The sequence below is a fragment of the Dasypus novemcinctus genome, chromosome 23 (genome assembly GCF_030445035.2).
Source record: "Dasypus novemcinctus isolate mDasNov1 chromosome 23, mDasNov1.1.hap2, whole genome shotgun sequence".
NCBI lineage: Eukaryota > Metazoa > Chordata > Mammalia > Cingulata > Dasypodidae > Dasypus > Dasypus novemcinctus.
The window spans coordinates 28,648,858-28,670,572 of record NC_080695.1 but is presented as its reverse complement, the minus strand read 5'-3'; the positions used below and the strand labels follow the sequence as shown (position 1 = coordinate 28,670,572).

The window sequence follows — 21,715 nt, the reverse complement described above, 5'->3', positions numbered from 1 at the left end:
CCTCTGCCTTCTCCAAAGCCTCTGCTCCACTCCCCTCCCGGCCAGGAGTTAAGCCCAGGGCCAGGGACCCCAGATGCAGCTTAAATAGGGCGCCGGAAACAACAAAACCAACAGCACTGTTTGGGGGAAAAGGCTGGTATTTCTTAAGAATGCATCAGTAATCCTAGTGGGAAAAATCAGAACTTTGTCGGGGACTTTTTTCGGCTAATCTAACAGTTTAGGATTAAAAAAAATAATACCGGAGGAGGGAAGGAGCACCATGAGCTTTTAATGGTCTTAAATCAGCCCTGATCCAGCCCTCAGGAGACTGGCTGTTTTTAAAACCCTCTTTCCTTTTTGGTCCCAAGAATCCAGCTTCTAAGCCTTTAGCTAAGTCCAGTCTACATTTCCATCCTGGACCTCAGGACTGCAGCCCCCCAGCCTCTGGCTGCCCCAGAGCCCCCATTCCCTCATGCCTTCTGGCCTCTCTCACCTCAGCCTCCAGCAATTCTGGAACAGGCTCCTCCTTGGTCAGCATTGGGGGTTCGTCAGTGCCACCCGCAGTTATGGCCCCAGGATCTAGAAAGTCAAGTAACAGGCATTCCCTGATCAGCTACTTTGTGCCAGGAGGACAGGCCAGCTGCGGGGAGCAAACACTAACAGGCGCCAATCACATGAGCCGGAAGGCCACAGAGCACTGAGGAAGGAGCCTGAGCCTGGGGCCCAAGAGGCAGCACAAAGGAAGGAACATTTATGGGGGATCTTAAGGGCAAGTTGGATTTTATCAGGCCAGCAGGGAGGTGGGGGTGTTTTAGGTAGAGGGAACAAACACATCCTTTAGCGAGCACAGACTCTGAGGCCGGACTGCCTGCGTTCAAATCCTGACCTGGGACAAGCTACTTAATTTCTCCAGGGCTCAGTTTTCCCATCCGGAAAAATGGGGACCACAGCAAAAGTTACTCCATGAGGTTGTGGGGATTAAATGAGATCATAGAGATAGAGCTCTCGGGGCAGCGAAGTGCTCAGGCAAAGTCAGGTATTGTTTTTACACTAGTAAAGGCATAGCACCCCACGGCAGGCTCTGCAGACACAGCCCGCAGGGCCAGGGCACAGGGTTGCTGGAGGGAGATGATGAGGTCAGCAGGAGCCAGTTCACAAGGGGCCCGGAATGCCCACCTGAGGCGTCAGAGGCCACAGGGAGCCAGAGAAGGCTTGGCAACAGGGAAACCACTGCGACAAACTTGTGGCTTAGAAAAAGTTGCTGTGGCAGCCATGTAGAGGGGACTGGAGGCCAGCGGGGAGGCAAGTGCCAGGTACGAGAGAGAGATGGGAAGGCCAGGGAGGGCCTGCAGAGCAGAGGGCAGCAGGACATTTGGGAGGGGTACTGACCAGACAGGGTACTCCCAGCAGGGAGGGGCTGGGGAGGACCCATGCCCAAGACCCTGGCCCCCTGGCTGGGTGAGCCCTGGCAACTTACTTGACTTCTCTGGGCCTCGGTTTCCTCATACCTATGACATGGGGCTGTGGCGAAGTGCTGAGAATGGTGCCTGGCACACAGCAGGAGCTCAGTAAATATTAGCTGTTATTACCATCATTATTAATCATGCTTATGATTAAAACTATTATTCACTCAGCAAATATTTCTCAAGCATCTGCTGGGTGTTGGAACAACATCAATACGGGCCTGAGCTTCATGATACTGATGTGAGGGAAAGTGGGGGAGAAAGTCTTTGAAGTAGGAAAAAAGTAAATTTCCATGAAAAGTTCACATGGCAGAAAGGGGTCTACAGGCCCTAGGAAGCGAGGGGACTATAACAGACAGTAGCTAGAGGTGAGAGGTAGGGTGGCGACTTTCCACAGGAGGCAGGGAAGGCCTTCTGAGGGGAAGCGGGAGAGGGAGCAAGCCTGCAGGGAGCCGGTGAGTCCGGTTTGGGAGAGGAGAACCCAGAGGGGCTCCTGGGAGGCACCTGGTCCTACCTCTCTCTTGGCCCAGCCGTGGGGGCTGAACCTCTTCAGGGACCCCTTCCGGGGGTCCGGCAGGCGACGCTGGGCGGCTGGGCTGCGGGGTGCCGCCAGGGCTTGGCTCGGTGCCCTTTTGCAGGGAGCCTTCTGAATGGAAACTCTGGTTGCTGTTCTCATCTGTGAGAGCAAGAAGCCAGGAGGGTTGGGCCCAAGGCGCCCAGGCCCTTCACCCAATCCCCACAGCCCCCCAAGTCCCAGGATCCCCACATACCATTGAGATCGAGCAGAATGAGAGGGCCTCCCCCTCGGGGACTGGCACCCCTTCCCCGCCGCTCCCTGCCTCGGGATCTCTCCGCCCCGCCACCTGCCCGGCGTCGCTCCTGGGATGAGGGGGGATAGAGGGGTAAGGGTTTCAGAGCCCCAAGGCTTCTATGTTAGCTTCTGCAACCCCGCCCCCACTGTACAAATAGGGAAACCGGCCCAGAGAAGCAACAGGCCCTGCCTGAGGTGAACGGTTGTGTATGCGGGCTTAGGTCCCAAACTTGGGGGTCTAGAGCAGGAGAAAGGGAGTAGAGGGGCTGGGGAATGGCCAAGAGTCACTAACATCTGCTGGGCTGCTGCACCTGAGGTCTCAGAGTGGGGACTGGAGGTGGAGGTGGGGGCGGGGAGGTGCCCGGGTGAGGTTGCACAGATCCAGGGCCTGGGGGGTGGGGCTTGGCTTGCTCACCTCCTCCTGGGGGTCCACCACTGGCACCCACTTGAAGATACGAAGGGAAGTGTCGCCCACAGTCACCCAGCGCTTCTCCCTGTGGGGTGGGGTGTGGCTGGGTTAGAGAGGCTTGGGGGGAGGTCCGCCCCCCAGAGCTGGGCACATCGGGGGTACCTGGAGAGGTGGGGGAGGGGCACGAGGGAAGGGTGAGCTTTGCTAAGGGGGCGTAGTTAGGGGGAGAAAGAGAGCCCTGCAGGCCCGAAGGCATAGAGAGAGATGACAGTGAGGGTATGGCTTGGGGCCACGGTCCTGCGGACTCCTGGGTCATAAGTGGGGGGCACAGCTATGGGCTGGCTGAGGACCACGGCAGTGAAGATACTGGGGGCTGTCACAGTTGTAGGGGGCGGAGCACAATGGGGGCTCGCTCGGGGAGGGCACGGCTGGAGACTACCAGGGAAAGCCACAGTGCCCTATCGATCGGGCACGGCTGGGGGACACGCCCACCACCTGGGGGCCACAGCTGGCGAGGCGAGGGTAGACGCATCTGGGGGCGGTGGCCCCGCCAGGTCCCGGCCTCGGCCCCGCCGCAGCGCTCACCATCTCCGGACCTTCTCGATGGTCGCCATCACCTTCTTGATGTCATCCTTGGCCCGGCTCCGGGTCTCGGCCCGCACGGTCCGGCCGGCCATGCTGGCGGGGCTGGGGCCGGGGCCGGGCCCGCGGCGGGGCCGCCTCCCGTCCGGCGGGCTCAGGCTCGGCGCCAGGCTCGGGCGCCGCTCTCTCGGCCTGCCGTCCCTGCGGGAGTTGGCCGCGCCCGCCCTCGCTCCCCAACGCCTCCGCGAGTCCCCGCCCCGCTTCCTGCCGCCTCGCCCCGCCCCGGCCCGGCCCCGGAGCGGCCTTGCGGGGAGGGCGGCCACAGCCCAGGCCTGGAAGCCCGGCCGGCCCCGCCCCGCCCCGAGCCCGCCCCCTCGGGCGCCGGGACGCGCAGCGCCCCCTGCCGGCCGCCGACAGGGAGAGTTGGGGGCCGCTCGGCGCCTGGACGCGCGTGGCTGGGCCCTGGCGGTGCGTTCAGGCCACGTGGGCGCCGGGGTGCGCGCGAGGGCTGTGTGCGGTGTGCGTCCGCTGCGCGTGGCGTCCCGGTCACGCCGCGGGTATGCGGCCAGCCTGGAGGGCTCTACGCTGGCTGCCCGTCCTACCGAGTGCCAACTACAGGCCAGGCCCCGTCACTGTGAGCGCGTCTCCACCCGCCGGAATCACTAACCTGAAAATGACAGACCACACCAAATGCAGGGGAGGAAGCAGAGCAACTGGAACTCGCCAGTATTTCTGGGGGTGTGTAAGTTGGTAGAGCCGCCTAGAAACTAGTACTTTACTAGTGAAGCTGAACAGAGGCCAACCCTGTCTATGATCCCGGGGTTCCACTCCCTGGGTGGTCAGCACCCAAGGGAAATGCCTAGGTGTGCACACCCAGAGCCGTGTACTAGAGCATTCATAAGAGCCCCAAACTGGAAACAACCCAAATACCCACCAACGGGAGAATGGAAAAGGAGTTGTGGCCTGTTCACACCGACACAGTAGCGAGAGTGCCTGATGGCCCACTACACTCAATAATGGGATCACGTCTCATGAGGAAAGTCTTGGGTGAAAGAGCCAGACAACTGAGTCCACCCTGTGTGATTCCATTTACATGGTGTGCAGAAACTGGCAAAACGAATCAGAGGGGTGAGAAGTCAGGAGAATTGGGGGATGTGCTGACTGCAAGGGGCTGGGGGAGCCTCTGGGAGCTGGTCGTCCTGGGTTTCTCATCTGCTGCTGGTACCCTGGACATATTTACTCTGCGAAAATCCACTGAACTGTACACTCGTGGTGTGTACACTTTTCTGTAATACTTCCTTGAAAAGTTTACTTAAAGGAAATGAGTGTGTCTTGGTTTGATTTGAGGCTGTATTCATATGCCCATGTCTAAATTTGTGGTGTGTGTGTATGTAGTTCAAGGGCATGAGTTGTCTGTTGCCATGTCCAGAATGGTTAAGGTGTAGCAAGGTTGTTAGGAGAGCAGTCCTGGAGAAAGATTGCTGAGCTGAAATTCCAGCTCTGCCACACCCAGCTGCATGACCTTGGACAAAGTCATGTATCTCTATTTCCTCATTTATAGGATGGGGGTGAAAATATTGCCCACTTTTGAGATTGTTCTGAGCTGTCAGTAAGTAAATACATGTATAGCTCTTAAAACAGAGTTCTGCACTTAGTAAACACTCAATAAACATTAGCTGCCAATAAGTGTGCCTTTGGCTGCTACTGAGTCGACCTCAGTTGCACCTGCTGTGCCAGGTAATTCCTTTCTGCATGCCTTCATTCTGGCCATTGTCCCATTATGTCAACATCCTCACAGACATGCAGGCCTCTTTTCCAGTCCCCTTGCTCATGAACCCCATTGCCTGCTGTCGTCACTGTCTATGGTCTCCCCACCAGACAGTGAGCCCTTCACGGGGCAGAGGCCCTTGATGGATCACCTGTGTCCCAGGGCCCAGAACACAGGAGGTGCTCGAGAACTATCGTGGGCATAAGGTGTGTGCTGACCTTTCAGGGATTGTCTGCACCAGGTCACACCTTCCATACCTGTCTCTGAAGCTTGCTCCCTGTGTGAGAATAAGTGGCTGTATGCATTAACCCTCCAGTAGATGCCCGTGTGTGCGTGTCTGTCCCTGGACTTAGTGAAGAGAGGGAAGGTGGGGTTTCATCTCCCTTGGGGCAGGTGTGACAACCAGCATCTGCTTGAGGGAGAGTCTAGATATCAGGACAACAGTAGGGCAGTGCAGACTGGGAGGAACGCATTTAAGATAGGTCTGGAGGTGTGCATCTGGGCAGGTGTGTCCCAAGCCCGAAAGTCCCCACCGGCGGCCTACCTCGCACAGCCCGGTCTCCTCACATCACCTCCCCCCTCTTCGCCCCATGAGGGAGGGCCTGCACATTCCTGTCCTGCCAGCCTCGCCGCCTCCCTCTCCTTCCCCTCCAGCATTCCCCCAAAAGCAGCCCCAGCCCCAGCCCAGGTCGGCGCCCGAACCTTCCCCCTCCCAGCGGGGCGCAGGGCTGCTTCTCAGGTCTCGGCACCCCCAGCCCCAGGTCCCTAAACCCACCGTGCCAAGAAGTACGCTCCCCCCTCGAGCCCCTTCCCGGAAAGTCTGGGATCTGAGCTCAGGGCCAAGGAATCTTGCCTGGAAGAGGGGGGGTGGGGGAAGGTTTGGGGTCTGGGCCCTGATTGGCTGAGCCTGGGCCACGCCCCTACCCTTTTACCCCTTCTCCCCCCTCGGAAGGGGGGCGTGGAGGGAACCGGGATCACCCTGGGGACAGCATGAGCCGGAGGGAGGGAAGTCTGGGTAAGGGGCTGAGAGGCCGGACGCCGGGTTCCCGACGGGAGCAGGGGTCAGAAGGGCTAGAGCCGAGGTCAGGGTCCCCGCCACCCCCGAGGCTGGGAGGGCAGGGACCTGGGAGGAGGAGCACAGGGCTCCGGTGTCAGGTAACGAGCGGGTAAGTTGCGGAAAGGAAGCAGGCGCCAGAGTTCTCAGGAACCGGGGACTGCCCTTTCAGGGATTTGGGCTTAGCGGCCAGACCACCGGTTCGAGTCCACCCTGGGGAGGACTGGGATACTGACTAGGGAATAAACGCTTGGAAAGAATCAGAATGGGGAGGGGGGGGCGGATAGGAGAGAGGGCCAGAGTTAGAAGGGAAGGTCTTTGGGCCACAGGAGACAGTGACAACAGGACGAAAGTCGAAGCTGCTGAGGATCGATCAGTACCGGCTGTGGGAAACGCAGGCGGGGGCGGGGCGGGAGGTGCCGGGCTAGGACTACATCCCCCAGCATGCCTCTGGGTGCGCTGGGCATCTCGGGAAATGAAGTCCTCCCTCTCCTGGAGCGTCACCCTCTGGCTTGGCTTGTGTCCGGGAGAGTCGCCCGGTACCCATAAGAAGGGGCGAAGAGGACTTAGTTCTCCCGATCTGTAAACTCTCCCGATCTGTAAAATGAAGGGCTTGTTGTTTTCTAACGACCCACTGTGATTTGAAGTTCTGTGCTTCAAAGATGTTAACTCCCACCAACCGTCGCTGAGACCACTTTCCCCCAAGTGGAATTCAGAGCGGAGCGCTCTCAGGAAGGAGCTCCCCTCATTCGTCCCTGCCTTTCCCACCAGAAGACCCCCAGGCTGACTCCTCAATCGCATCCCTTCCTCACCTGGAGGCCAAGATCCGTCAGACACACAGCCTTGCCTGCCTCCTCACCAGATATGCTGAGCAGCTGCTCCAGGAATATGTGAGTGGGGGTGGGGGTGGGGGTGTGCTGGGGAAGCGCCTGGAAGCACAGGCCACAGAGATCACTGGCCACCCGTTTTCTCAGCCTTATTTCTCAGTTGTGGAATCAGGGTCCTGAGAAGGACAATAGCACAACTATTGAGGAGACCCCTAGCTGTGCCCCAAATGCCCCTCCATCCTCCTTAGCTTGGAGGCTCCCTCCTCCGTTCTTTAAGTCAGAGGCAGAATTCATGGGAGAATGAAGAGAACTCTGGAAGCACGGGTTCTCAGACTGTATGATCTCATCAGCTCGCATCCTTAAGCCTTGGTCTTCCCAACTGTAAAAGAAGGTGACTGAACAAGAGAAGCTGGGAACTCTTATTTCTGGGATATTCAGAGAGGCCAAGAAGGGGCTTCAATCTGGGGCAAAAATTCCATCTCAAGAGGGGACCTTTCCAGAGAATGGGGATCTTCTAACCTCTTTGGGTAGATGTTTTGGCAGATATAGCCTGGTGTCATGGAGGGAGGGTTTAGTTTGGAATTAGACAGACCCAGGCCTATCAACTTGCTAACTGACATTAGGCAGTAATATAACACTAAAAAAAATCCATGTAGCAATTTTGACAGCTGATGCTGAGAGATTGAACTAGCTTTGTAGTCCAATCAACATTGGTTCAAATTCCAGCTCTGCTGCTGCTTAGATGGATGACCCAGGACAAGTCACTGTACCTCTTTAGCCCCCTTTTCTCCTTTACAAAATCATCATCACACCCTTTATTGGGAAGTTTAGAAATTATGTGTTTAAAGCGGTAATTACAATGCCTGAACCAAAGGCAAGAGGTTAGTAAAGGATAAAGATTATTCTTAGGACATTTTACAAATTACAAATCACTTTCGCCTTTATTTTCCATTTATTCATTTGAATGGCAGTTATTCATTGAGCAATGTGCAGGCCACCAGGGAGGGACAGGACACAAGAAATGGAGGGGAGTGAAATAGCTTCTGAGCACTAGCTCCTGTGATTCTCATGGGACCCCTGGTAAGCAGACAGGACAAGGAGCTGTTCATCCATTTTACAGATGAGACAAGGGAGGCTCAGAGAAGGGAAATGATTTTGCCCAATGTGAGACGATTTCAACCTGGGCTGGAAGATAATATTAATTAAAGAGCTAACAGGTATTTAGCTTCCCCCTGGGCAACAGCTGGACTTAAGCACTTTACATGCTCCCAGCTACCTTCTGGAGGTGACACTATTATCTCCATCTTAGAGATGAGCACAGGCCCTGATGGAAGGCCCATCTTCGTTTTGGTTTCTTTGTATTATCTCGAACCCCAAAAGCCCCTGGAGGAAGGATAGTTCACTTGCAAAATGAGGAAACTGAGGTCCCCCGCCCCGCGCCCCGCGCTGCCCGGGCGCCCCGCTGACCGGCCGTGTCTCCGTAGGTGCAGCACCAGGGAGACCCCTTCGGGCTGCCCGGCTTCTCGCCGCCGCGGCAGCCGGTGGCCGGCCTGAGCGCCCCGGCGCCGAGCCACGCGGGGCTGCCGGCGCCCGAGCGGCTGCGGCTGGACGCGGCGGCGCTGGCCGCGCTGCCCCCGCTGCTGGACGCCGTGCGCCGCCACCAGGCCGAGCTGAACCCGCGCGCGCCCCGCCTGCTGCGGCGCCTGGAGGACGCGGCTCGCCAGGCCCGGGCGCTGGGCGCCGCCGTGGAGACCGTGCTGGCCGCGCTGGGCGCCTCGGCCCGCGGGCCCCGGCCCGAGCCCCCCGCCGCCGCCGCCGCCGCCGCGGGCGCCTTCGCGGCCAAGCTGCTGGGCTTCCTCGTGTGCGGCCTTTACCGCGAGTGGGTGAGCCGCACGGAGAGCGACCTGGGCCAGCTGGTGCCCGGGGGCCCGGCCTGAGCGCGGGGCGCACCGCGCGCTGTCGCCTCCTCTCGGGCTTCTGCTGTCTCTGCGGGATCTGAGCGCCTCCCGCTCTCCCTCCCTCCGTCTGTCCTTCTCTGGCTCTCTCTGCTTCGTGTGGCCTCGCCCTGCTCCTTTTCTCTCTCTGGGCCTCCTTGTCTCAGTAGGTGACTTCCTCTGTGTCTAACACTTTCTCCCTTTCCTCCTTTTTCTGTCCGTGGCTTGGGTCCGTGTCCGTCTCTGAGGCCCTTTCTGTGTCCCTCTTCCCCATCTCTCACTCCCTCTGGCCTCCTAGAGCCTGTGTACATCTCAGCCTCATCTCAAGGAGGCAGCTGTCCTCTCTGGTCCTCTGTCTGTCCTCTCCTGGCCAGGAAAGTGGCCCTGAGGTGGGAGGGCTACTCTACACTAATTTTGGCCACCTACCCCCAAGACCACCCAGCTGCTGCCGGACCCTCCCCCCATCCCATCAGGCCTTCCCCTCTGGCCTTCCCTTTGATTCCCGCCCCCTTCCTTTCCCTCTGCCCCATCCCTGCACCGACCCCCCCAGCCGGGTCTCTGGAAAGAAAAAAGCTACACCTTAAAAGAATTTTATTTCTGAAAATAAATTAATTTTTTTTTTGTAAATAAAATGTTTAAAAATAAAAGGAAAACTAAAATTACCTATGTATACAGTTGTTGAAAATGGGAAGACAGCTTTGAGGAGAGGAGGAGCCTTAGGGCTCAGCTGGTCCCCCAGACATAAAGGCACAGTGTAAACAGGTGATTCATGAGAGCCCCCGGGATCTGCGCTGCCATCCGGCCAATCCAGAGCAGGAAGTGGATGTGTCCCCAGCAGGATACAGATGGGATATGAAGTCCTCTGGTTTTGAATTGGACTTCTATTGATCAGGGAGTGAAGCCCTTGAGACAGGAAGTTGGAGCTGTGACCATGAACAGAGAGGTAGACTAGGGGAGGAAGTGAACTCCAGCAGGAAGAAGGGAGGCCTAGCTGTTTTGAAAAGCCAAGTCTTCCTACAGAAAGTGAGGTAGATGGAGACAGGAAGGCAGCCCCTGCATGGGAAAGTTCTCAGGGAAAGCCCAGGAAGGAGGCCAACTGTCATCTCCCTGTAGAGTGGGAAGTGAGGCCTCTTCAGAGGGGTACTTCTTTCCACCCAGGAAGTGAGCAGCCAGTACCACTGGATTTATAATCCAGGAAATGGTACCCACTGAGAAGCACCCAGATCTGGAAGGGAAGCCTTAGGACCTGGGCAGTAAGGCCCAGGCAATAGGAAACTGAGGCCTGGCTTTCAGGGGCTATTCCCAAAGACATGGCACAGAAGCCCTGCCCCCTAGACAAGAGGTGCCTCCTTCTTTAGCCAACAAGCAAGACAGCAAGAGTTCCTTGTGAAAGGAAAAGCCTCTGACAGGAAGTCACACCGCCTCTATACTGGGTATTTGGCTTTGAGCAGAGCCAAGTCCCTCACGGCACGGTCCGTCCAGTGGCCGTATTCCCGGGTCACTATGTAGCCTCGACACTTCCTCTCGAAGGCCGAGGCCCCAAAGGGGACGAGTCCGAGGGTGTCCTCTTCTGGGGGGATGGGCAGCCCCAGGGCAGTCATGATGGCAGCCATATTGCCCAGCAGGCCCTGGGCCCTGAGCCTCGCATCCCCGAGCTGGGCCAGCAGGATGGGACTGCCAGGATTCAGGTCCATCTGGTCATCCCCCACGAGCTGAAGGTGCTGGGTCAAGGCCAGGAAGGCTCCCTGGGCACGGCCTAGCCGTTCGCCATCTTCCAGGGCGTGCCAAATCTTGAAGGAGACGGCTGCAGGGGGCAGACTGCTCAGCTGGAGCTCAGGGGCTGAGAAGCCAGGGTCACTGAAGGGACTGCCTTGGTGCAGGAGCTGCGTGAGGGACAGAAACAGGCAGGGGTGAGGGTCGCCCAGGGCTCCGACTTCACATCTGCCTTACACGAGACTGTCATCTTCTCAGGGGCAGTCACTTTTCACCACCCCTCGGGGACTTGGTGGGACATCCTAACAAAGAGCTGGGGCTCTGCAGCCCAGGAGAATTAGGTTCTATCCTGCCTGCCTCACGTACTAGCCGTGCAACCTTGAATCACCAGCTTCTTAACAATTCCCAAATGGCAATCTTATTGTGAAGAGGCTAAAAAATAATATATCGTTAGTTATTAATAATATGTTTATGTTACTATCAACTAACCCTATGATTATATTATTTTTGATGCTGTTTTCAATCCGGATGTATTACTGACAATATGGTTACAGCAATATATATGTATTTTTATGTACAGCATTTAATTGTTTTATTATGATCATCAATAAATTTTAATATTATTAAATTTAGTTGAGAGCCTTCTCCATCAAAGTACTCATCTCCACAGACCTAGATCCATAGAATTTATTACAGACTGATAGACTCCTTCCCTGATAGACCTGCTTAGTCCCACACCTCCATTTTACAGGTGGGGAAACTGAGGCTCAGAGAAGGACCATGCCTTACCCAAGGCCACCAGGAACTAGACCTGGGACTAGAACCTAGATGGAATAACTTCATGTGAACTTGAAATAGAGTACAGTGGAAGAGCCACCAAGTCCAGTACCTCCAGGGGCCAGGCAAGTCATGTAACTAGCAGGACAGAGATGGAAGGGGAGAGCTTTGGCCAGCAGGATCCCCATACCTGTTTCAGACTAGCATCCACAGTCAAAGTTTGAACAAGCACCACATGGGCCAAACAAAAGCCATCTGTGGGGTCAGACACAGCCAGCGGGGTGCCAGTTCTAACTTCTAAATGGATGGGGTCCAAGGAATGGCATGGAGTTCCACATACCTGGTTTCGAATGCTGATTCTGCCAGTCGTTAGCCATATGGCCTTAAGCAAAGGATTCACCCTCTCTACGACTCGGTTTCTTCATCTAAAATGCGACTCTAATGCCACCTTTCAGAACTGTTTGAGGAGTCGAGTCACTAAGATAGTGGATAGAGTGCCCAGCCTGGCATGGGGCTCCAGTAAACACACGGCACGAGACGGTGGCGGAAATAATCACCGTGACTCTGGAAAGCCCTTCCCTCTGTGTACTTTCCTGTGACCCTGCAACAGTCCTGTGAGGTCAGTGGGATGACTTTCCCATTTTACAGATGAGGAAGCTGAGTCCAAGGGAGCAATGACTCACCCAAGGTCACTCAGCCTTCGGTGACAGGCATTCCCATGGATGTGTCTCTAGTTAACTGAGCCCCTGTCCCCTTGGACCACCCCCTCCCCCCCATGGGGAGCTCCTTCTCCTGGGCTGGTTCTGCTTCCCCTACCCAGGGCTGGGCCAGGAGGGCAGGCCCCTCTCCCCTCCTCCCCTGAGCACGCCCGGCGCCACTAACGTAAGTCTGCAGCAGCGTGGACGTGTTCTTTTGCATGTAGAGGGCCAGGCTGTAGGCTTGACTGATGAGCTCTGCTGGGGAGATGGGGGCTGCACGGCCGAGGGGTGGCAGCAGCAGGGTCAGCAGGCAAAGAGAGGCTGGCAGAGGAAATCAGAGTCAGCACTGAGGCCCTGCTCCTTCCTGCCTGCTGATTCATCATCATGACAACTCCTCACGTCGTCTATCTCTCTTCATAGCCTTGTAGCCTCGATTGACCTTGTCTTTCCAAGTCAGGGCAGAATCACCCTGCAGGTAGATTATTTCCAGCCCAGAACACACCCCCGAACTCCAGGTGCATGTATTCACCTTCCAACTTGACATTTTCACTTGATTTATTAAGAAGCGTCTCCAGGCTCCAACTCAAGACATCACCTGTACTCAGCGCTGCATTTCCCCATTTTTGACCCACTCCTTTCCCATCTTCCCCATTCAGCAAAGAGCAATTCCAAAACCAGGCCAATACCAGGAAGGCCATTTGGATGCCTCCTTTTCTCTTATTTTCCACATCCAGCCCCCAAAAGGTAGCCCGTCCAGGTTTTGGTTTCTTGATCTGAGTACTTGTTACAAGGATGTGTTCACTTTGTGAAAATGCATTGAGCTGCTCCCTTATGACTTGGGGAATCTACTGAATATCTGTCACTTTCACTAAGATTTTAAAGATCTATCCAGAGTCGAACCACTTCTCCCCATCCTTCCACTGCTGGCACCTTGGTCCCAGCCACCATCATCCCTCGCCAGGACTGGTGCAGTAGCCTCCTCCCTGGTCTCCCTGCTTTTACCCTTGCATCTCCCATCCTCACCCCCACCTCCACGCCACACAACTAAAGTCAGTCACGTGCCTCCTCTGCTCAAACTCTCCCACAGTTCCCGCCTCATTCAGAATCAAAGCCAAAGTCCTCAGTGTACCCTACAAGCCTACCAAGGCCCGTTTCCTCTCTGACCTCCTCTGCTAGTGGGCTCTAGCTTAATCCGCCTCGTCCACACTGGCCTCCTTGCTTTCCTCTCTCTCTATTTTTATTCTGCATTGTATTTCATAGTATGGGTGCATCAAACACTCTTTAAACTGTTGCTGGGCAGTGTGCCACCCATGCCGGTCCTTGCGGGCAGCCTCTCCCTGGGGCCCCTCCTCCCCAGCAGCCAGAGGGAGCCTTTTGATATGTAAATCTGACCTTATCATTTCTCTGCCCCAAACTTTCCTCTGGCTACCTTAGCAAAAGATCCTCTGAATGGATCACTGAGCCGAGTGGATCACCAAGCGGGTGCACCGTCAGTGGAACCCTTGTTGCCCCTCCGGGCCCACCCCCACGCTCTGCCTGCACTGGCTTTCTTCCTTTTCTGCTAACACTCTAGGCTCTTGCTGTGCCCTGCCGGGACCCACGCCAAATCGCCCCAAGGTGGCCCCTCGTCGTTTCTCAGGCCTCAGCTTGGATGAGCTGTCCTGACCACCATAGCCAAAGGCCCTCCGTCTTGTGCTCTCTGAAGTGACCTCATTTATTTATTTGTTTATGTGCTTGTTCCTTTCTCTGCCACTCGAATGTCAGCTCCAGGAAAGAGGAGGCTTCGCCTTGTTCCTGGGCTGCTGGCTCTCCAGCACCTAGCACGGAGCTCAGTAAACATTTGTTGAGTGAATGAATGAATGAGTGAAGGCTACCATGAATATCCTTATCCCAGGCTCTCTGGGCACTTTGGGAGGTGGCACTATCTGCATCGGAGGCTATGCTCCTTTTAATTTGAGTAGATGTTGCCGCATTGTCCTCTCAAAGGCCTGGTCCACTCAGGTTCCCACCAACAGCGCGTGGCTCGCGGAGGAGGAGACTGGGAGGATGAGAATGATCTCAGGTCACCAGCTGGGAAGCAATGGGGGTGAGAGGTCGATCTGGACTGGCTTCCTTCTTTCCCCTTTCTACGGTCCTGAGTTCCCAGAAGGTCAGATCCCATTCAGGGAAAACCAAAGGGGAAGGCCCTTTCACTCATTCATTCATTCATTCCACAACCTTGGATGGTGGCACTCTCCATCTATCATAGTCTCGTTATAACTTACTCATTCCACGAATCGCCTGCCTGCAGAACGCAATCTCCATGAGGCCAGGGATTTTTGTCTTTGCTCGCTGCTGTAGCCCTGGATGCTCGGAACAGCACCTAACATAGCGGGCACTCAGTACCTATCTGTTGCATGCACGGCTGAATGATGAATGAAGCCTTCTATGTGTAAGGATTTGGTGGTTCCCAGGAGATCCAAAGACAGCCAGGCGGACGGGGCAGATAGGCTAGAGGGGCTGGGCAGTGCCCCCTCCCCTCCCAGCCTCTGGGCCCTGGGGCCCCTGCCCCCGCCTCACTCACCCAGCGGGCCGCTCTCTCCTTGGCGCCTTCCTCTCTCTGCCATCTCTGGGTCTTTCCCAGGCACCTGTCCTCCTGTCCCTCAGGCAGCTTTATACCTGGGGCTGAGCCCGGGGGCCGCCCGGGGAAGGGAAGGAAGGAGCCACGCCCTGGGAGGGGGGCCCTGGGCAGCAGGCAGGGTCCTGGCAAAGAATGAGAGGCAGACCCAGCCACGGGACAGCAGAGAGAGGCTTGGGAGGGGCCAGGAGAATGTATATAGTCCACGTGGAGAGGCAGGGCTCGGGGTGCAGGAGCTCCAGGCCCAGGAAACAGGCGGGCCGGGGGACACTAAGGTGGCACCCTAGCCACCTACAGCCCCCAAACTCGACCTCAGGCCCTGGTGGCTGCAAGGGAGGGGGCAAGGGCAGAGAGGGATTATCGGGGGACAAAGGGGCCGCCCCGCTCCCTGCCACTCCGCACGTCCTGGGATCCAGTTTCTTCTCAGGAGGCGGCCCCCTGCTCCGCCCCACAGGGACCCGGGTTCACCCCGGCTCGCAGGAGTTTGGAAAAGGGACAGGAGGAGTGGTGTGTGAGCGGCATCACCCAGCCCCAGGTGCACCCCAAGACACAGGAGCACGCACACGTCTGCACACGTGTTGGCACGGGCCACACACCAGCCCTGGGCACACGCCTTCCTGCGTCAGTCATTCATTCCGCGGTGGGGTGCTGGGCATGGAATGGGCCAAGACGCACAAAGCCCTGCCCTGGTGGCCCTGCTCCTCTCGCCATGCCCACGTACGTGTCGGATCCTGCACACCCGGCCCTGCCTGCACACGCTACATGCCCGAGTCCCAGGCCTGGGAACACATATTGCGGCCACACAAGCCCACACACGGAAGCGGGCATGCCCACACGAGGGGCGGGCTCCCTCCATGCCCACGCGTGGGCACCGAGACACACGTGCAGCTGGGGGCCCACTCCTGGGATCCGGCCACATCTCGGCCTCTGACTGACATGGCGACCTGGGAGCCGTGGCTTCCCCCCACCCAGACACCACATGTGCAGCCACGCCCACCCGAGGCCCCCAGCCCTGGGAAGACGTGGGGGTGGCCGGAGACAGATGCTGCTCCTGGTCGCTTTCCAGAGCTTTCCCAGCCTCTCGGTAATGGGGTGAGGGCTCGTGGTCAGACTCCTGCCCTGATTCCATCCTGCAGGGGGCTGGGACCCTGCTCCACTCTACACCCTTGGCATTGGAGGCAGAAGGCTCATCCTGCTGGAGGCAGAGATCATCTGTTCACTCATTCATCATTTGTCTCTACAGTCAAGCGACAGATGTAATTCAGCACCTACTATGTGCAGGGCATGAGGGTGAATGAAGCAGCCAAGGTCCCTGCCTTCCAGCGCTCACAGTCCCCACAGTAAACTTGTGAACTGATGGCGAAAGATTTCCTAAAGTGACAAGTTGCTGAGAAGAAAGAAACCAAAACAGGTTGATGTGATTAGCTAGGGATCTGGGGAGACTTGGAGAAGGAGCTGGAGGCCCAGAGGGGGGCAGCTACTTACCCGGAGTTACACAGCCAGGCCGGGGCAGATTCTAGGCAAAAGATGAGTTCTGGGGTGGGGCCCTGAACAGGGGCTGCCGGGCAGGTGGTGATGTCAGGGGATTAGGGCAGGCCCATTGAGCGGGTGCAGTGAGGCATGGGCCAGGCCTGGTTGTGGAGGAGGCGGCGGAGGCGGAGGGGAAGGAGGGGACGGGCGGAGGAGGGGGTAGATACTTGATCTGGTGCTATTCGTGGGGGTGGCTGTGGGGCCAGGTCTCGCTCAGGAGCAGCCCAACCCTCGCCAGCCCCACCACTGCCTGCTGCTCTCGGGGGCCTCAGTTTCTCCCTCTGAAGTCCCTCGGAGGAACGAGCACCCATCCCGGGCCCAGATGCATTTGTCCAGGGTGTCTGTCTTGACCCAGGTAATTAGTTCCCCCACCCTGGAGGCCCACCTGTCTGTTTCTGTTTTGGTCTCACCAGAAGTTGATACCTTGGGAACACCCACAATTTAGGAGTCGGTAGGTGTGAGTTCAAGTCCTGCCTCTGCCCATCACTAGCTGGGTGATCTTGGGCAAGTTGCTTAACTTCTCTGAACCTCAGTTGGTTGCCTCCTCTGGAAACTGGGATAATAATTCCCCCCTCATAGGTGTTCAGTGGCCCCACCCACTATGTGCCCTGGCTGATGGGAAGCCTGACCTTGGCTTCTGCCATGAGGCCCAATGCTATATAATGCTCCAACCAACAGTAAGAGGCTTAGTGCCTGCACAAGCCCATCCTGGGGGCCCAGTCCCCACGCAACTGTACGTGGGCTCCCGAGAGCTCTGGTTCCCATTCATCCCCTAGTGCACTCAAGTACGACCCCAAATTCACCCAGCTCACCGTGGAATGAGTCCCAGTGAGAGCGAAAACAAACAGTAAACCCCAAACCGGATCCTCAGTCTGATTCCAACAGTAACCCCGACCCCAATGCTAATCCTTGCCCTTTCTGTTCCAGGCAAAGGGCGAGCAAGCAAGGCCAAGCAGAGAGGGTAAAGAGAGTGGGGCGTGGTGAGACCCGCCCGGTCCCCTCTTGCCACCGCACACCCTTCCTGGGCGTCCTTCACTTGGCCTTCAAGGCCTTCAGTCACCAGTCTCCACCCCAGCCTCGAGGACACAACCCGCTTAGAGTTTCTGCGGAACACCGGGCCTTTGCTCACGTGGGTCTCCCTGCGTCGCATGCCCACTGGCTCCTTCTTGACCCCACACCGTCCTGCTCATTCTTTTTTTTTAAGATTTGTTTATTCCCCGCCCCCCTCACTTGTTTGTGTTTGCTGTCTGCTCTCTCTCTGTTCACGTATGTTCATCTTCTTTTTAGGAGGCACCAGGAAGCGAACCCAAGACCTCCCATGTGGGAGGGAGGTGCCCAATGGCTTGAGCCATCTCTTCCCCCTGTTTGTTGTGTCTCTCATGGTTTCCTTGTTGTGTCTCTTTGTTGCGTCAGCTTGCTGGTCTTCTTTAGGAGGCACCGGGAACCAAACCTGGGACCTCCAATGTGCTAAGTGGGTGCCCAACTGCTTGAGCCACATCCATTTCCCAGTCCTGCTCATCTTTTAACCCTCCAGTTGGTGCCCCCTCCTTTAGGAAGCCTTCCTTGTCTCCTCTGACCCCAGCTGGGTTCAAGGGCTCCGCCAGGCACTCACGGCCCCTGTGTTCCCCCATCCACATACTGATGACCCCCACATGGTCAGTCTCAGTCTCCAAGTCTCTCTCGCCTGAGACAGGGAAGCAGGGATGTGGTCACCTGCATGTCCCCAGCGCCAGGCCGGCCACAAGGAATGAAGACAGGAGCGGCATAGAGCCCATTTGGAGCTCTGCAAGGCCAAGCCAAGGAGGCTGACCTGCCGAGCAGGTCGCCCGGCCCCAGGATGCCTCTGTCAGCACCTCCCCTTTGAGGAGGTGGCAGGCAAGGGGGCAGCTAGTACAGGGTGGATGGAGAGAGGCCCCGAAGGCAGAGACAGTCCAGGTGAGGTGCACAGCGCTCTCCACTGAAGGATGCTGGGAAGCTTACAGCCCCGGTCCAGATGCCAAGAGATGGGGGTAAACGAGACTGCCAGGGTCCCTGCTCCCTGGCATGCACAGCCTTGCAGCTCAGTCTGCAGCAGCAGTGTCCACTGAGCACTTACAAGTGGCCTGGCCCTGTTCTAAGCTCTTTCAGGGTATTAACTCATTTTCTCTTTGCAGAATCCCCCTCAGAGTGCATGACACTCTTATCCTATTATATTTTATTTTCTAAAGATTTTTTATTTATTTTTATTTATTTCTCTCCCCCTCCCCTCATTGTCTGCTCTCTGTGTCCATTTGCTGTGTGTTCTTCTGTGTCCACCACTATTCTTGTTAGCAGCACCTGGAATCTGTGTTTCTTTCGGTTGCATCATCTTGCTGCGTCAGCTCTCCATGTGTGTGGTGCCATCCCTGGGCAGGCTGCGCTTTATTCACATGGGGCAGCTCTCCTAGTGGGGTGCACTCCTTGAGCGTGGGGCTCCCCTACGCGGGGGACACCCCTGTGTGGCACGGCACTCCTTGTGTGCGTCAGCACTGCGCGTGGACCAGCTCATCACACGGGTCAGGAGGCCCTGGGTTTGAACCCTGGACCTCCTGTATGGTAGGCGGATGCTCTTATCAGTTGAGCCAAATCCACTTCCCTGTTATCCCATTTTACAGATGAGGAAACTAAAGCACAGCAAGCATGAGTGATCAGCTCAAGGCCACGCAGCTAGCAGGGTTGAGCTCGGTGATGAGGCATAGAGCTGGGGCCCTGGCCATTGTCACCAGGTCTACTCTCTGGGCCTGGACACTTTCCAGCTCGTGAGCCCTTTCCACTGCCCTAGTTGCCTGGGTCCCCTTCAGGGCCATTGGCCAAAGGACTGTCATCTCCCTTTCACAAATGAGGTAGAAGGGAAAGAACAAAATTACATATTTTATCCCCTATTATGCTACTAGTCCCTTTATTTCTTTTCCTTTTTCTTTTTTTGTGTCATTCTTTGTTTTTATATTTCTTTTTTTTTTTTTTCACCAGTCCCTTTATACAGAGATTTTCTCCCATTCAATCCTTGTAACAAACTGCTTTTTTCTTTTTTTCCTGGCAAGGAGTAAAGAATTTATTAAGAAACCAAAAAAATGAGAAAAGTACACAGACCAAGGCATGGACCGCGGGTGTGCTGCAGGGTGAGCTGTGCGTGCGGGGCCCCGGGCCAGGCTTCTGAACGTCCTTCCTCCTGCCCCTTCGTAATGTTTGGGCCTGGGCCCCAGCTTTTGCTGTTCTTATTGGTTGTCCCAAGTAACCCACTTTTTTTTTTAAGTTTTTTTTTTTATTCCGCACCTCCCCAGTTATTTGTGCTCACTGTCTGCTCTCTGTGACTGTTTGTTGTGTGCTCTTCTTTTTAGGAGACACCGGGAACCAAACCCAGGACCTCCCCTGTGGGAGGGAGGTGCCCAATGGCTTGAGCCAACTCCACTCCCTCTTTCTGTGACTCTCATTGTTTCCAAGTTGTGTCTCTTCGTTGCACCACCTCTCTGTGTCATCTTGTTGTGTCAGCTTGCCACACCAGCCCGTCGCGTCAGCTCACTGTCTTGCTCTTCTTCTTTAGGAGGCACCAAGAACCGTACCTAGGAAACCCCTCGTGTGGTAGGCAGGTGCCCAACTGCTTGAGCTGCATCCACTTCCTGATAACCCACTTTTACAGATAAGGTTCAGAGAGGTTCAGCAACTTGCCATGATCACTCAACAAATGAGCAGCAGAGGCCTTGAACTCAGGGCTGGCTCCAATATCCGGGCTGTTCACTACCATCCTGAGATGTAGCTTCTTTGCTATCACAATATCCATCCCATCATCTGTCCCCATCATCTGTCACCAGAGACTCAGCAGTGCCCTGGCCCCAGCCAAGGGTTTCACTATCTTTTCCTTTTTCTTCTTCTTTTTTTTCCCTACACTTTAAAAAAAAAATTTAGATATTTCAATTACATAAATGTTACAGAGAATATATAGGGTATTCTCATGTGTCCTGTTCCCCACACCTCCCACATTTTCCCACATAAGCGATATCCCTCATCAGTGTGGCACATTCATTGCAATTGATGAACACATTTTGGAGCATTGCCACTAAGCATGGATTGTAGTTTACATTGTAGTTTACACTCCCTCCCATTGGACGCTGTAGGTTACGGACAGATATATAATGGCCTGTATCTGTCATTGAATGTCATTCAGGATGATTCCCAAGTCCCCAAAATGCCCCCCTATTACACCTGTTCTTCCCTCTCCCTATCCATCCATGGGTCGCTGCCTCCACAACAATGGTATTTCTTGCATAGCTAGAATCACAAGAAGTCTATAGTAGAACACCAGTAAGTTTACTTTAGTCCATAGTTCATTTTCCAATCCTGAGGACCTGGAACGGTGGTTCCCACTCCACCATTAATTGAGGGGGACTTCGCTCCCCTACATCCGATGGATGGGACTTTCTTGCTCGCAGTTGTAGGCACTCTTAGTTCCTTGGTTTGTTGTTCGTCCATCATCTCCTCCCCGTTAGCTGTCCTGGGTGAGTCCATTGAACTGGAGAGTAGGAGTAGGAGATTCAGGGCCCAGCTGGCACATGGACAGCCCAAATATTTAAGTCTCTTGGATGTACACTTACCAACTCTAGTACTAACTATAGGTTCAAACAGAAGGACAGAAGAGTCATGCATAGGGAAACCACGGCTGAGTCTAACTCTGTCACACTGGGGAGCACAAACGCCAGGCTAGGGCCCACCGACAAGGGGCCAAAGTCCCGCACTCTCTGCCTGACTATGGTGTCTTGATGTCTCTATATCCCCGAGGAGCATTGCTGTTTGGGGTAGCATCTACTTTGGCTGTCAATAAGATCCTGTTGAATTGTGCATAAGAGCTACCTCTGGGTTCTTCTTTTAAAAATTATTTATTTGTTTGTTTGTTTATGTGTTTTGTTTTCTCCACTGACTTTTGAGCTACAGCCACTTCCTGGTCACTTTTTCCTCCTCGTGTGCCATCCTGCAGGGTAACAGACCTGGGCTGGGGGAGGCTGGATGACTGCTGCTACACCATCAAGGGCAGGAGGAACACATTTAGGACTCGGGAGAGCCACGGAGGCTTGTCCAGATCTCCTACACTGAGTTTTATTTGTAAATGGGCAAGTCCTACAGCCACGGCCTGATAAAGTCAGATAAGGCCATGGCCCCATGCTCCTGGCAAGCTGCCTAGATAGGCAGAAATGCTACCTGAGGCGGGTGAGAGGCCCTAGCCTGGGTGGGTAGTGGGCGAGGGAGACCATGAATATCAATTAAAGCTCCAGAACTCACTCTCCTCTTCTCAGATCACCCAGTCCAAGTCCTGGAAACTCAGTGGAGTGAAGGTGATGGGAGAAGCAAGTGGATCTGAGCAGTGCAAGGGTGAACTGTGCAGTGCATGCTGAGGGTGCCCCACCCAGATCCCCTCAGCCCCATCTCAGGAGAGCTGCCTCGCTCCCCTCCCCACGGCAGACCCTGGCCAATGACTGGCACAAGCCTGAAGGTAGGACTCCCTCCGTGGTACAGTCTGTGCTCAAGAGCTTCCTCTGGGCTCAA

The 21,715-nt window shown here is 55.7% G+C and overlaps 3 protein-coding genes across 6 annotated transcripts in view; 1 reads left to right on the top strand and 2 right to left on the bottom strand.

The window, feature by feature from the left end:
- Positions 1–3,497, bottom strand: part of BCL7C (BAF chromatin remodeling complex subunit BCL7C) — a 52,187-nt gene extending 48,690 nt beyond the window's left edge. For 2 of the 3 annotated variants that reach the window (XR_009182966.2, XM_058286047.2), the window contains exons 1-5: positions 3,248–3,497; positions 2,669–2,747; positions 2,213–2,321; positions 1,957–2,118; positions 473–558 (exon numbers count right to left, since the gene is read on the bottom strand). Coding sequence is in view for 2 of the 3 variants with exons in the window: in XM_058286047.2 (XP_058142030.1) it covers positions 473–558; positions 1,957–2,118; positions 2,213–2,321; positions 2,669–2,747; positions 3,248–3,339 (528 nt within the window). In the remaining variant the exon portion in view is untranslated. The remainder of the gene's footprint in view (positions 1–472; positions 559–1,956; positions 2,119–2,212; positions 2,322–2,668; positions 2,748–3,247) is intronic. The other variant, XM_058286048.2, reaches the window with a different exon arrangement.
- A 2,465-nt stretch (positions 3,498–5,962) lies between these two features.
- On the top strand, positions 5,963–9,489 carry CTF1 (cardiotrophin 1). Of its 2 annotated transcripts, none has more exons than XM_004479399.2 (3): positions 5,963–6,027; positions 6,841–6,956; positions 8,378–9,489. In XM_004479399.2, the coding sequence occupies exons 1-3, from the start codon at positions 6,003–6,005 to the stop codon at positions 8,828–8,830; spliced, it is 594 nt and encodes a 197-aa protein (XP_004479456.1). In that variant the 5' UTR covers positions 5,963–6,002; the 3' UTR covers positions 8,831–9,489. The 2 variants fall into 2 exon arrangements, with proteins under 2 accessions (XP_004479456.1, XP_004479455.1); XM_004479398.2 differs by having other exon boundaries at positions 5,975–6,027; positions 6,838–6,956.
- A 762-nt stretch (positions 9,490–10,251) lies between these two features.
- Positions 10,252–15,761, bottom strand: LOC101428909 (cardiotrophin-2-like). Its single transcript, XM_004479457.3, has 4 exons — positions 15,630–15,761; positions 14,928–14,958; positions 12,200–12,336; positions 10,252–10,710 (listed from the first exon to the last, which is right to left on the bottom strand). Exons 1-4 carry the CDS (start codon positions 15,759–15,761, stop codon positions 10,252–10,254), a joined length of 759 nt encoding a protein of 252 aa, XP_004479514.3.
- Between the last annotated feature and the right edge of the window lie 5,954 nt (positions 15,762–21,715).